Raw genomic sequence first — 15060 nt, forward strand, 5'->3', positions numbered from 1 at the left:
AGCACCCGCAAGCATCCCTTAAGTTTTTCATTCTGTCTTTCTCGACAAGTGTCTTCAAAATGAGTTACATCTACATCATGTAACAACATCCAGAGTAGTCATTTTCCCATCAGGTTCAAAAGAGGCAGTGAGACTTGTGCTATAAATAAGCAGCAAACTAACCATCTGCCAATAATCCTGATGAGCGACTGGATGCCTGCCGTTCTCCATCTGTGCCAGCACAACCCAAGTCTTTGGGAGCAGCAGAACTGGCTGCACAGAGAGCACTGACAGTCATGTACGATAAAGCACGAGGAACTTTCCTGTCCCATTAATTACACCCATTTCCCATCAAAGTGCTTACCTTCCTTCTCCAGCAAAGCACAAAAGAGGCAAACGCTCCTGGAAAAGTTAAGAACAAACTAGAGAAAAGGCTAAACTGTTTACTCACCATTTTAATACTGCCAACAACTATAACAGATTGAAACTGTACACATGACAAATTGGGAAAAAGTCTCAATGCAATGGTTCAGCAAAGGAATGTACTGACTGATTATGAACATTACTACAGTAAAAACAATGGCAAACCGGAATTTGGCACCACATATACAAAGTAAAGGCATGCTTGTCAATACAGCTTAGGAGTCTCTGAACAGAAAAGGCCATGGTAAATGCAGAACAAGGTGCACCCTTTACAAAATTGCCCACCGGTTTAGACCAAAAATGCACAAGAATCTAAGTGGTTGATTTAGTAGCTCTGTAGCAGCACGCGTTTCCCATCCAGTTTGGAGCTCAGAATTCCAGCTCTCCAACCAACGCAGCCCAGGTACACATTCACCGCGAAGCTGGCTTTATGCTTACCACACAGAATGAATCTCGATTTGGCTATCAGCATAAACCAGGTTCACCCCTAACCATAAGCTAAAAAGACTCACTTATCCTGCTGCAGAAGCTTCTTTCAAAAGCCTTATGGTAGCAGGATGGTAACAAATTACACATCAGAAAAAGCCGAAGCTATCGCCATAAGAGCTCTAAGGATCCTTTAAGTAGTTGCAGAAATATTAAATCCTGACCATACCCAAGTGTTAAAAACAAAGAGTTCCTGCTAAGAGGAATACTTTCTGCATGATCTGGTCACATGTGCATAGTTAAGTGATTTTTTTGTTGTTGTTTTTTTTATTTTTAAAACAAGATTTGTTTGCAAATAAAGAAATAAAATTTAGTAAAGTTATAGTTTTCTTGATGGAAAAAACCTTAAAAACAGACTAGTGGTGGCTTGTTAACCAAAGAAAGAGAGAAAGCTACATATCGAAGGTCTGGAATCCAGCACCTCAACTTCACAACAGCTGTACACATTTGAGATTACGCCATCCAAACGATGCCAGGATGATCTAGTCACACTAACAGTTGTTCCATCTTGACCTAACTTCAACATCCCGTATCAATAAAAAGGTCCCTAATACAGAAGATTGTGCTAAAGAATGCAACGATTCTGCATGCTGTTTTCGTTTCCCTGGTCCTGTTCATGCTTGCAGCTGTCCCCATGAGGCAGCAAAGAGTCTGGTTCTCAAAACGCCACACCATAAAAACTGAAAAGAAAACAGCGAGCATTAGTGAGGTGCAAGGCAAAGCCAGCCCAAGCTGGTGCGCAACACTTAAAACACTATGAGCGGCTGAGCAGCTCAGCTTTACCTTCTTCCCACGCCCCTTCCTTCTCAATAGAGTCCACATTCCTTCAGGTTGTTTTTAATGATAACATCTGTAACAGCATCAAACACAAACTGCACATTCTTGGTGTCAGTGGCACAGGTGAAGTGTGTGTAGATCTCCTTGGTGTCTTTTCTCCGGTTCAGATCTTCAAACTGACACTGGATGTATGCAGCTGCTTCCTCGTACGTGTTGGAGCCTGAAAAAGATAAGATCCCTTACTTTGGCCAGCAGTTCACAGCAGAGAGATCTTTTAAGTACATATTAAGCTGCTTGCAACCATCTGTCTTATCCAGCTACAAATCCAAATCCACCATTAACCCCTTCTTGTAAATCTGAAGTCTATTCCCAGCTGCTGGTCAGTGACCTTGGACAAGTCACTCCTGCAACTCACCAAATGCTCCCTGCTCCAGCCTCCCTGCCCAGAAATACCAGAAAGGAACATTGTACAGTGGCTACAGTAATACTTCATGCTAGAAACATGTAGTTATAGCAGAAGAGTGACAAATGACAGGAATAAGCAGGTTTGAAGGAAGGACCATTTAAAAAACATCTAAATGCCTACAGTAGTGACTAGGTAAAGCATCACATCTGTGCAGGGCCATGGTAGGGAAGGGCTGCAAAACAGATTGTTGCTAAAAAACCCACAGACACAGCAGGGTGGACAAGTGCCATACCCAGGACATGGATAAATTTCATAGCCACCAAAAATTGAAGTTAAATGGAAGTATTGTCCTAATAGCATGTGGAAAATGCAGAGTGACCTTGATTTGCTGGAGTGCAATACTTTGCTATCCGTAATCCAGGCCATAAAACACATAGACAAAGGCTGTTCCGAACCACAGATATGCATGACCACATCTTTTCCGAGAAAATGAGCTATCAGCTAACTTGACAGCCCAAATTTGCTGCCCAAGAGACAGAGTTAAGGGAATAGGGAAAAAGATAAGCTTTTAAATTATCTTGGATTGTGTAGGCTTGACTGACTCATTCCTGGCACCAAATAAAACACAGCTTCAGGAGCCCAACCTTACCTGTGTACTCTGGATAGCAGATTGTTAGTGGGCTTTTCTTAATCTTTTCCTCAAATAGGTCCTTCTTGTTCAGGAAGAGAATGATCGATGTGTCTGTAAACCATTTGTTGTTACAAATGCTGTCAAACAGTTTCATACTCTCATGCATCCGGTTCTGGAAATAAAGTGAGATGGACAATGCATCATTCCAGAGCTATTAGGGGAGGATGGGGTGGAGGGACAGACAGGCTTTACTGCAAAGGCCAGACTAAAGAGTCAAGTGTCACTGACATATCCTCACTGCCACCTCATCAGGAAGAGCATGGGCACAACCCTGAGCAGGGGTCAAGTTACCTCCTCATCCTGTAACTGCCCCAGGACTCCGCCACTGAGGTACTCACACCTGGGGAACAGGCTGCAGGGACAACTCAAGGCACCCCCCTGTAACCAGGGCCTGGAGAAAAATTTCATTTATGCATTATGTTTATCAGTTTCTGGGGCAAGATATTGCAGGCTGCTGCAAGGAAGTGCTCATCTTCACAGACCTTGAACAACTGCAACAAGAGGTGCAAGCCAGAGATATGCCCACACCATGATTCCACCTCCCTTCTCCTACAGCGCCATGCAGCCAGGTGCTGTTAACTCCTCCATAACATACCATTTCTTCATCCTCGGCCAAGACAAGGTCGTAATCACTGAGGGCCACACAGAAAATAATTGCTGTCACGCCTTCAAAGCAGTGGATCCACTTCTTCCGCTCTGACCGTTGGCCACCAACATCAAACATCCTGGGAGAGGCAGAAGAACCATCTCAGAAGCTATGGAGACCTCCCTCCCCAGCCACCACACCGTTCACAGGGATGTAGCAGGCTCTGCTAAGGACTTTCAAACAAGCAGGGTTTACAGGAAAACAAATACACAGCCTTCCATCAGCAAGGCCAACAGCTCTGAGTCCTTCCTTTCTCAGGAAGGTGCCCACTGGATTTTAAAATTCTTTTCTTCAGAGCAATTTCAGCAGGAAGAATTAGATGTTACCTACATCGCTATCCAGAAGTCTGCTGATTCATCAGGGCATGCCTATTTTGTTCTCTGTCTCCTATTTCCTTAGCAACAATCCATTTGCTTGACTGGACTCCAAACACCTACTCACAGCCAGCTCTTCCAGTTAATTGACACTGCGTCTGACAAAGGATTATCTGGAACATACTACCTGCATGCTACTACTGGGACCCAGAAAAAAAATTAATGGGGTTAAGAAACAGTTTCATGTATTAAAAAAAATAACCTGTGAGCTACTGAAGTTTAAAGGCTGCAGAGCTGCTTACAGAATTTCTGTCTATAAAAAAACCACAAGTGTCTTGGACAGTTACAACACCCTGCTCACCAAAATATTTTGAGGAGAAGCAGGATTGCCCAGGATGTTCCAATGGAGTGTGATTTAATTAAATCAAGCCAGATACAAATCAATATCCAAGAGCTATGAAAAATCATAAACATTGATTTGTTATCAGAGCAAACAGGCAGACAAGAGAGAAACTGCCCAGGGTGGGCCAAAAGCAATGCAATTTAACGATGCCAAACAAGGCAGCCAGAAGTGCCGTTCAGCTAACTCCAATCTTCTGTTTAACGTAAACCGTCCCTGCGGACCACAGGAGGAAAGATGAAAATCTCTGTGAGGATACAGGCTATTTACTTAGCTTGTATCATTTGCCATTACTCTCTGCTGTTAGCGCAGAGACATCTGGAAAGGAATAGCATCCTTGACAACTCAGCTTCGGCAAGCTAATCCAAATTCGAGTCACAGTTATACTAAAGCTACCTCAGCCCGTTATTAATGTCTGAGATTTAACATCAAGGCTTCCATCGCGGGAAAGATGGCAGCTTCAGGGTTTAAGATGTATTAATGCTTTCCTTTGTGGAGCAAATCCCTCTGAGACGAGGCACCTCGTGTCTCAGGCTCTGCACATGATCAATGACTCCAGGCAGGCTTGGGAAAGAGCAATTCCCCTCTTTGCATCAGGAAGGCAAGCCTCTGAGTGCTCAGCCATTTCACTTTAAAAGAAGGGTTATAATGATTAAACAGAATATGCCTGCTACCTCCAGCTCATTCTTCTGTTAGTCAGACATGATGATTTTTAAAAGAGCACCACACACTGCAGCTGGAAATGCTAATCCTAGTACATCACGACAGAAGACAAGTTTTTCCCTGGACGAACCAGAAGCTGTGTAAATAACTCGGTGATGCAAAGTGTTTAGGCATTTTTGTTAAAATGGTTCGTAAGTTAAGACAGTTCAGAAGACAGAATGCTACTGTTCTCCCAAAAAAGCATGCAAACAAATCAGATTTTATAAGCAACACTTGGATTTTTGCTATAGTTCTTTCAAACTGTTTTCAAACACAAGCTAAAAATCGGCAAACAGATGCTTATTTAAAGGCTCTGAGCAACAAAGACTCGAAAACATGGGCAAGTTCTCTTCGTCTATGGCAAAGATACAGGCGCTGCATTTTCCTACATCCACATTACAGGACACGAATTCCCACTCCGTGGGGCTCCAGGCTGTTTGTCAGGAGTGCGCTTGGGATCCAAAGCGAGGATTTTCTAATGAGCAGATCAAGAGCAGGGAGGAGAGCTAAACTGCAGGCTAGCAGCCACTACAGAGGTTAGAGGGAGCTCAATTAGTGATACGTAAAGGGACACTGCCAAGACCAGGCTCGATACCCGAGCCCTGCAGAGACTGAATTTAGAAGGCAGAGAGGACAGGCAAGTCCCATCCTCTGACTGTCACGCAAAGGCAGCAAGTCCCCAACACACTTTCTGCATGCCCCATTCCTGCTCCACAGCAAGTGTCAGTCAGCACAGTCATCTACAGCTTTGTGGAGAACACCATGCAGCCCAGAGCCAAGACTGTGACTGCAGGGAGAGCTCTTATCTCCCACTTCAAAGGAAGGGGTTAAATTCAAACTCAAAACCCAGGAGTCAGTGTCCTTTTAGTATATTTTTTTTTTCCTGATCCTGTAAACAAGCAGTCAGTACCTGTGTCTGCGATTCCAACATAAAAGCAGCTGAAAAGAACAGAAGAAGGCAAATAAAAGTCAAACCGGTATCTCCAGTGAGCAATGCCAGTAGAGAGGGAGTGTAACGGAGGCAAGGAGAACAGTTAAAACAGGGCAAGATGTTTTGCAGCGCAGGTGTGGGACCTACCACCACCACACACTGAAGAAGTCACCACATTCCACAGGGACAAGTGCTGCCCTTCACTTACTTGAAGTACAGGTCCTTGAAGGTGAAGTGAGTTTCCACAATGCCTGTAGTTTTAACTCTGGTCCGCAGAACATCCTGCTGAGTCGGAATATAGGTCGGCTGGGATATTCTATCCAAGTCATTTAGGTAACTAAACCAGAAGAGACAACACAAGATGCGCTTTTTTTAGTCTGCTTGCTTGCCATGAATCTTTTATAAACTGCAGAAGAAAGTCATCACGGAATTTATTCATCATCTTCACACAGTACAGACCTCAAACATGCAGCAAAAAAAACCCCTCGGGTCTACCCCAGGGTTGATTTTATGTTGGTTTTTTTTTTTTTTTAACCCCTCCCCATATGACCTTGCAGCATGTGCTGGATAGAGTTCAGCTAGCTGGGGAATGAAGCCTGATAAGAAGCTAGCACGAGAAGTACTGCTGATGCAGAAGCCATGCCAAGACTGGTATCTCATGGGGCAATTGAAAGTAGTCAAGGTCTTTCACATCAAAACACAAGACAATAAATGCAGTGGCTCACTTTTAAAGGGTAAGGATACATCAAATGTACCAGGAGGAAAGAATTAAGCATCAAGAACTACCCCAGAACAGGCAGATTCGTTCACCTTCTTTAGCAACAGCAAACTAACACAATGCTTGCCTGCTCCCTGACAGCACAGCTGCTGGAGGAAGCCATTTCTCTGCAGCATCAAGGCAATGCACCCATTGAGACCCCAACTAATTCCAGCTCCAGCAGATTCCCTTTGAAGTTTGGCTCTCAGGCACATAAGTAAGAGGTATACATCATTTCCAGCAGTGGCAGAAATCCTGCTCCAGCCAGCAACACCTCTGAGCTCATTTTTCCTGTTAAGGGGAAGGCAACGGCCTCCTGCTTCTGCAAATGAAATGAGGATTGCTCCAGCTCCATTAGGAAGGGACCGGCCACGTCTTTATGAGGAGTGGTTTTTAATCTATACAGTACTCCATAACTGTGAAATTTTAGTGGCACAATGACTCTACACTGGTGTAATAAACCCTGCCCTCCCAGCCAAACCTTATTATCACAGATCTGTTGTCAGCCAGGGATCACTCCTTCCCATGCGCCTGAATGCTGTGCCAGGAACCCCAAAATTCCACTCGCCCTCGTCACCGAGCAGGCAATGTACTGAGTGACATCTCCCTCCTCCATCAGCTTCAGTATCTCCCCTGGCCAGGACTGCCAGCATATTTGCAGAGCACTGACCTATTTTCCAAACCCCAGAAGAATCCAGCCTACCTGCCAGCCTCCTGCCCATGCTCGCCCAGTACCACAGGGCTTTTCTCAAAGGGCTGGTATCTGTAAGTGGTTTTAGCCCAGGAAGGGCCAACTCCTCTCATTCCTCTCTCATGTTCAGTGGGATGACAAGTTTGTGAACTGCTCTTTGACCAGAAATGCAGCACCCAAAACTTACACTGGGGACTGGCTTTAGTTTCAGCTTAGTAAAACAGAATTTGGAAGGTACTTACCTTTGTTAGGCTTCTGTTAACATGCCCAGATTTCCCCCTCCCACCTCTTTCCTAACAGTAGGAGTTTAGCTGGGATATGGTGGTTCAAAAGCTGATGGGAGTGCTACCTAAGAACTGACCCAGCAACTTCTAACAGCTTGACTTTGCTACAGGTCACACAGCTGCCCTGCATCACTGAAGTGATAAATGTGCAAGCTGAGGCTGTAAAGCATCTGCTCCTTATTGCCAGCTTTCAGCATCAGAAGTTTGGGCAGTGAAAGTGGTATAATTCCTACTTAAGGCTTTTTAGGCAGCCAGTGAGGAGTGGATGGAGTCAGGCAACTCCCACCAAATGAATTGCAAAGTGCCACAGAAACACTTGAAAGCCAGTCAGGGGAACAAGGTGTATCAGATTAAGCGGTGCTTTATCTGCAAGCTCCTTTAAAAAAATAAGCCTTGCCAGACTAATTCCAGGGAGACTCAAAGAGCAAATCCCATGGAAATGCCTAAGCAGTTGGAAGATCCAGCACAGGGGATTTCGCTGTAGCAGAAGAGCCGCCCAAGTGTACGTGCACACAGCCTCCTCCAGCCATCCTCGCCTTGCCAGAGGCAGTTACTTTGTGGGCAGAGGAGGCAGCCATGCCCACCCAACAAAACCAGGCTGCAGAGCCCAACCTGTGCAGACTGCCACTTCTTTCCCTCTACCATGTACAGATTTAGTGGAACTTGAAAAAAAACCAAAAAACCAAACAAACCCCAAACAAACAAACTGGAAAAGCACGGTCTGAGACTCATAGTTTCGAGCGACTCATAACCCACAGCTTGCCACAGTCTGTCTGAAAGTTTAAAGATGTTCCTCACAAATATTGTTTCGGGAACTGAAAACATATACCTTACTGAATCTTTCTACATCCCACGCAGTTTGAATCCCTTTTCACAATCTCCTTCGCCACCAGGCTTCCTTCATACGCTGAGGTTGCAACACTTGTTCCCCACCTTGGATCCTTGTGTTTACAGAGCCAGCTATTTCTCACACTTCAACATCACCTTGCAAACACAAGCTTGCAAAAAGACAGTTTTGTTTTGTTTCCCTTTTTTCCACCCTTAAAATGAGGGTTCAAGTACAAAAAAAGCTGACCAAAAGCCTACAGCATAACTCATGTTTGTCTTAGTGACCGTCCAAGGCTTCCCAGGACATCCTGTGCCAGGCTGGCACTGGTTCAATACCTGCATGTGCAAGGATCTGTAGTTCCAGTCCGATCAGAAAACGTGCCGGCTTCTGTGTCATCCCATCTCACACTCAGACTGCTCTATGAAACACTGACTGCAGGAGAGGGATGTTCTGAAGTGGACAGCTTTCAGCTGGTGAAGGTAATAGAGTTCCCCTCCTCCCCATGCTCACATGAACTATGGAATGGTATTTTCCTAACAATTCAGTCATGTTTCCTTTTAGCACTGGAAAGAATGCTTTCAAGGCCAAAAAAGGCTCTGAAAGCTCTGAAAGATTCATGCAAAGCATTTATTATGAACGGCTATCCGCAGCCTGAGCTAGGGGAAGGAGGGGCTGTCACCATCACGCCCGAAGGCAGAGCAGCAAACAAAAGCCAGCCTTTGCCAGGGAGAGGAGACAAGAGGGTAGAAAGATGGAGGTTTGGTACCCAGGTGGGTCAATATTTGCAGCCACCAAACACCAAGCCTTCAAGAAACATTATCACAAGCACCTGTGCCAGTCTGAAAACACAAACAGTATTCTTCCTACATAGGTTGACAGCTCACACAGAATTAATCATCTCTAGCCAAGTCTTCCTGCAGCAAGAAGAAAACAGGTGAAGACCTGGTGAAATCTATATTTAAGAAATGCATTTCTTCTGCAGAAGTCTGCCTCCTCTCTTCCCTCATCTTTAGATGGATTTTGGCAGATAAAGCAAAGCAGAAAACAAGGTAACAGAGCAGGATCTCCAGGAAAAGGGAATGTTGCTTATTACCTTTACCAATTTGAATGCTCATTTGTGCCAGCTAAGACAGACCCACAGGCTGCAGCACAGACCTACAGATGAAAAAGCTGAGCTGTGATCCCAAGGTGGTGCTAGTCGAGGGGAATCACAGGAAAGCATCAGGAGGACAATGCCCTGCAAGCTAGTACTTGAAAGCAAAGAGGAGGAAAAAAAAACACATAGAAATAATCTAGGTTTTATCCAGCATCATGTCAGTGAATTCAGGCCAAAACTGCCACTTGGGAACAAGACAAGATATGCCAGAATATAGAATGGTTGATCAGAAACTATGCTAATTGCCTGTGAGACAGCAGATAATTACCTACAGTATCAGCAGACCGGTGTCTGCATGAACTTCAGAAAAAGTAGTGAAACCAGCAACTAAAATATTTTAAAGCATTATCTGCTTGCTGACTTTTCCAAGTATCAGACAGAGGTAATTGAAGAGATGCACAAGACAGCAACATGCCTTAGCATCCACACTGCTGCACCATCAAACAGGTTCTTGTTCTTTGTAGCTATTATACCAAGAACTGTGCACAAAGGTCTGAAACACATCTCCACGGCATCGACTTGAGATGGGAACAGTGAGCTACAGAGCATTTGCTCACGTCATAGGTAAAGAAAAAGGGGAAGCTGCAACAAGGCAAGCAAAGATAGCAATGTTTGAAATATCCCACCAAAAGAGTAGGGTGGTTGCTAGAGGGCCATTATCATATGGTGCCTGGAGAAGACACTGAGTGTTTACACTAGTGCTTTAACATCCACAGTTTAGACCAAGTTACTCAAATGTTCTTAAAAAAAAAAAACACCACAAAACAAAACAAACCCAAGAAGAAAACATGCAAAACACTATGATTCCAGGACAGATCATTTGGATTAGTGTCACAAGTGGTTATCTTTAGGAGCTTACTCCCCCCCATTGTGTACGGATTACAACACACCATTATTATGGTTGTCTCCTCTCCTCCTACACGGCCTCCTGCCTGCCAGGGCAGCTCTCTGACGGGCAGGATCCCTGCCTGCACAAGGGGAAGTGCTCAGTGAGGCAGGAAACAGCAGGAAGAAAAGTTTTCAGAACAATTCAATGCTGCCCTGCAAACCTTGGCTCTCTGCCACAGCACTCTTGATCTTGATGCCACCTAATTTTCACAAGCAATGGTTCATAAGTTCCTCTTTCCCCCCCCATTCTGGGTGTCTCAGCAGAGGCCCTGAGGTCTGATGTGAAGCAAGGAACAGCACCCAGTCAGCTAGAACAGGGCTTGAAACACAGCACAATACTGAATTTCAGCTGGAAAACCAGCCATCTCAAATGGGGCACACATTTAAAGGCTGCTAACCCTGAAGTTTCAGTCCCATTTGTAGGAGATATTGAAAGGAGCAGGGAAGTGAAATTCCCCCCAGGACAATTGCACACAAAAGCTAGTACCTACGTGACCACCACCACAAAAAGCAATTGCAAGACGTCCGTTCTTTAAGCATGGACAAGGGAAATAACAGGGTAACACCAGAAAATAAGGCAGGTCAGGAGCCATGTACTGAGCAGAGAGGAAAAAATACTGATTGAATGCTCATCTGGCAGTTCATTTTGTATGCTGGCGAGGCAGGGGTCCTGCAGGACAAAACAGGTTTGTAACTGCGTGATCGTGCTCTGCACTACAGGAACCCCACTCAAAATGTTTCTTAACTGCTGAGTTGCTGGGCTACTGATTCAAAATAATACTGCTTTAGTGTAATTTCCTGTGGTCTTAGGACAGGAAGCAAAATTTTCTGATGCACTTATCACAAAAATGCCACGTGGGTCATCATCAGGCTGAAATCTCTCTGCCACGCAGATCTGACACCAGCCCATGACAGTAATTCATCACAGTAGCTGTGCCAACACATACCAGTACCAGAAACTGGTCATGAGTGGGTTGCAGGTATTCACGAACAGGAGGAACCCTTGGAATGTAGTCTCTGGAAGGTAGTCAGGTCAAGTGGGCACCTACTAAAGCAGGCTAACACCCTCTCTCCCCAATCTGCTCTGCTTCTGCCCCCTTTCTACCCCGTTTTCTCCAACCTGCCTTCATTCTCCTCTTTCAAAGCTCACCATCAAGACCACAAAGCCAAGGTTTCCCATCTTTAGCTTTCTCCTTAAGCTTCACTCAACCACTTACGCTTTCTGCCCTAGATCCTCTGCTCAAGAAGGCTGTAAGCTTTCCTTCTCTTCTCCAGATCTTTTCATTAAATTATCCCCTCATTCCCCTCCCTCCTCATCTATCCTTTTTTCTCCCTTTGAATCTGAAGTTTCCTCCTTGCATGCTGTACAGGCACACACAAATCTGAGAAAGCCTCCTCTTGTCAACTCACTTACCTTGATCTAAACCCATGATAGCCTGCCAAGGTGTTACCAATTTAGAAAAATTTGTCCTTATTTTCAAGCTAAAATATGCTCTGCAGAGAAAGAGCCTGCAGGCAACTGAGCTGTGACACATCTAGAGCTTCTTTAGAAAGCACTTCCAAACTAATTTTTCAAAGGCTTAAAACTTGGCTAAATTGAGACAAGTTTTCAGCTGGACATCAGGAGGCACACTTAACCCCAAAATCATCCTTTCAGAGTTTCAAATATTTGTTCTAGAGAAACCAAGCACATGACTTAAAAAAAGAGAAAAAGAAAAAAGCATCAACTGTTTTGCTCATTAGAAGAAATAGTTTCCCCTCCTGCACTAACCTGCCTCTTGGAAATAGATGAGGCATTTAGTCAAAATTCTCATTAACCAGCCAGCAGCAGCCTATTCATCTAGTCATAACTTTCCAATTGTTAAGCAATTGTGTGCATTTTAGAAACAGAACAATAAGAAGGTTTATAGCTAGCCTGCAGCATTGCTCGTGTGGCGTCAGGCACAGAAACAGAAGCTTAGTGAGAGCTGTTAAGGAGAACAACCATGTGAATATTGATCTGCCAGTATCAGGAGATCCCACTATTGGAAATTGCTGCTCATTACAAATTTGGTAGTTTAATCAGGAGCTCAGTTTCAGGAGGTGTTACTCCTTTCTGCAGGGATAATCAAGGTGACATAGTTGATCAGCTGCTGTTACAATCCATCTTAATGCAAGCTGCTAAGTTATTCCTCCACTAAAAACAGATTAGCAAATTCACTTAGGCACAAACCAAGGAATGTCATTTTTTCCCAATACTACATACAGGGAAGACAAACAGTAAAACTGACTTTGATGAGCTAAAGCACCAAGTCACCTTGTGAGCCCAGTCCCATGTAAACCAGTTAGACTAGGGTTTCTGTCCACTCCCTCAGAATGGGACCCTCACGACCCAAGTACCACCCTGCTTTCAGTGACACCAGCCCGTTTTGAACACTATTTGGTTAGCTGGGAGGAGCCCAGAAGCTGGTAACAGTTTCTTACTATGATGCAGAGTCATTAAGCTGATATTCTCTCGATCTGCTGAAGCAGGCCTGAACTCCAGCATCTCTCCATAACCGCTTAATCACGCCAGCTAGCTCAGCGGTCATCACGCCTTCCTCTGCGCTTCCAGCTAATACAAACAACTGACGGGCATCGTCCTGCAGGAAGAGGGGAAATCAAAACAAGTTAGGATGTACATCTGTTTATACCTTTACAAATGACAGTGAGGTTTAACATCAGTAACGATCCCAGGGGCTGTGGCAATGGCTCTAAGGAATCATGGTCCGCTCTCTCAGGTTGTCTCTCCAGTCTACCCCCCAAATCATCAAGTTATTTTTCTCCTGCAGTCAGAAAGGCAAATTCTGGGCAAGAAGCTCCAGCCCATAGGGCAAGATGCACTGATCACAGGTGGCACACAATGCTTCTGTCGTGGCATCGCTGCAGAGATCACTGCTCCAAAGTAACAGGCAGCATTCACATCAGAAACATGAAATATCAGTAACCTGGTGTAACATTTCAGAGAAAAGGTAGCAATGCCAATGTGCTACCACAGACTAATAAACTAAACAACAGTAATTTTTAAACTGGAAAACCTCTATAATAGTGTTGTACAGTATGGTGACAAGGAAAAATTCAGTATCAAAAGCAAGCTTTGGATGATTATAGGTTTAAGGCTTTGAGGACTTGCCATTTGCTGCAATAGCTGTCAGAAGTAAGGGAGACCAAATTCTTAATAAAGCATTTCATCAGGAGATGGGATGAACTGATCAGGATTTGAGTGTCTGCCCTAGAGCATGAAAAAGTCTTCTTAGAAGTCTTAGAGCAGGACCTCACTCTTCTACAAGTTAACAAGCAGATTTTGAGAGTGAAAAAACAGGCTGACCTACATCCCACACTGATGTTTATTTCTACAGTGATCAGACCTGCCAGCATCCTTTTGGGAGATGTAAGAGACCTTTCACTATCCCAGCAAGTTCTCAACTTCAGACTGTTTCCTCCTCACATCAGCTCCTCTCACTTGAGCCCTAAACCGTGCTGCCCAGGACGTACCTAAGCTCCGGCAAGAGTCAAGTCGGCATGCTACTCCAAAGGGTACCTCCCTAGCACAAGCAACGGGCACCAAAATTAACTTAATCAGGGTCTGAACTGCCACAACACAGAGGTGGACCTTAGTTATGAATCTTTGCAGGTACAGCACTTATGGGCATGGCACTATGCTGACATGTCACTGCTGTGGTTTGCTGTGAGACAATAGATTTGGTTACCCTTGGTCTTTTCCTAGGAAACTGTGGCAAGTTTTTTGCCCTACAGGCTGGATTGGGACATAAGAAAATTCTTGGCACGCAGCTTTTGTTCTGCTTTTGCAAAGCCAGCTAAGCCTGGGCAGGTCAACTGAGAAAGGAACTTGGATTTTAACATCCTCCTCCTTCCAGGTACACTAGCTAGGCTGAGATCACCACTCGGCTTCAACAAGCACAGAGGAAAGGTGAATGCCAGGGAGGATTTGGAGCAGCAGCCGAACAACAGCCTAGGTTAACGTGCAAGTGAAGATATGCCCTTCAGTCAGGATGTTTATATCGTCAGTTCAAAATATCTGTGGTTGCATCACAAAGAAACGGTAGGTTACTTCACTTACCGTATATTAACTGTAAGCATGAGGAATTAGTGCCAGATAGCAAGACCCATAGGCTGTGCAGCCACTGCCCTATGCCGATATACGCAATTCCTTTCTTTCTCCTACACGTTTTCAGGAGTCCCTGACTTCCCATTCTGTCTGTGCTTTCCCCACCTCTATAGGAGTCAAGACTTCCTGACTTCAGTTTCTACCATCTTGAAGTGTTGGAGGTGAATGCTAGTAACAACCCAAGGAATCCGCAGAACTGGACGGGTGGGGAAAAGCAGGGCCTCAACCCCCCAAAAAACTAAGAGGACAAGTACAAGTAGTGTAAGTGATTAAAATTTATTTGGCTCAGCTTAAAGATTAACTGGCACAATGCTGTGAAACACTACTGAAGATTGATGTCAAGCAATTTAAATCAAAGCTGAGAATTTTGTTAAAACAAACAAACAAAAATCAAATAGTTTAGACAAAGGTTTGGGGATTTTTATTTTTTTTTTTTGAGCATTCAGACTACTAAAGGTTCTTACCTGTAACCTCAGTAAAATACTTGATGCTTTGTACTGGCAATACATTACAGATTATGAAAGGTCTTTTGCTATTGTATCTTCTAACAAAC

General features: G+C 44.4%; 1 protein-coding gene across 1 annotated transcript in view; it reads right to left on the reverse strand.

Moving 5' to 3' along the window:
- Positions 1 to 392: 392 nt before the first annotated feature.
- Positions 393 to 15060, reverse strand: part of GNAI3 (G protein subunit alpha i3) — a 32441-nt gene continuing 17773 nt past the window's right edge. Inside the window, exons 4-9 of the mRNA XM_075055807.1 lie at positions 12824 to 12981; positions 5964 to 6092; positions 3358 to 3487; positions 2721 to 2874; positions 1672 to 1885; positions 393 to 1568 (exon numbers count right to left, since the gene is read on the reverse strand). Of these exons, the coding sequence (XP_074911908.1) occupies positions 1695 to 1885; positions 2721 to 2874; positions 3358 to 3487; positions 5964 to 6092; positions 12824 to 12981 (762 nt within the window). The 3' untranslated portion in view covers positions 393 to 1568; positions 1672 to 1694. The remainder of the gene's footprint in view (positions 1569 to 1671; positions 1886 to 2720; positions 2875 to 3357; positions 3488 to 5963; positions 6093 to 12823; positions 12982 to 15060) is intronic.

Source organism: Buteo buteo, chromosome 23, assembly GCF_964188355.1.
Source record: "Buteo buteo chromosome 23, bButBut1.hap1.1, whole genome shotgun sequence".
Classification (NCBI taxonomy): Eukaryota; Metazoa; Chordata; class Aves; order Accipitriformes; family Accipitridae; genus Buteo; species Buteo buteo.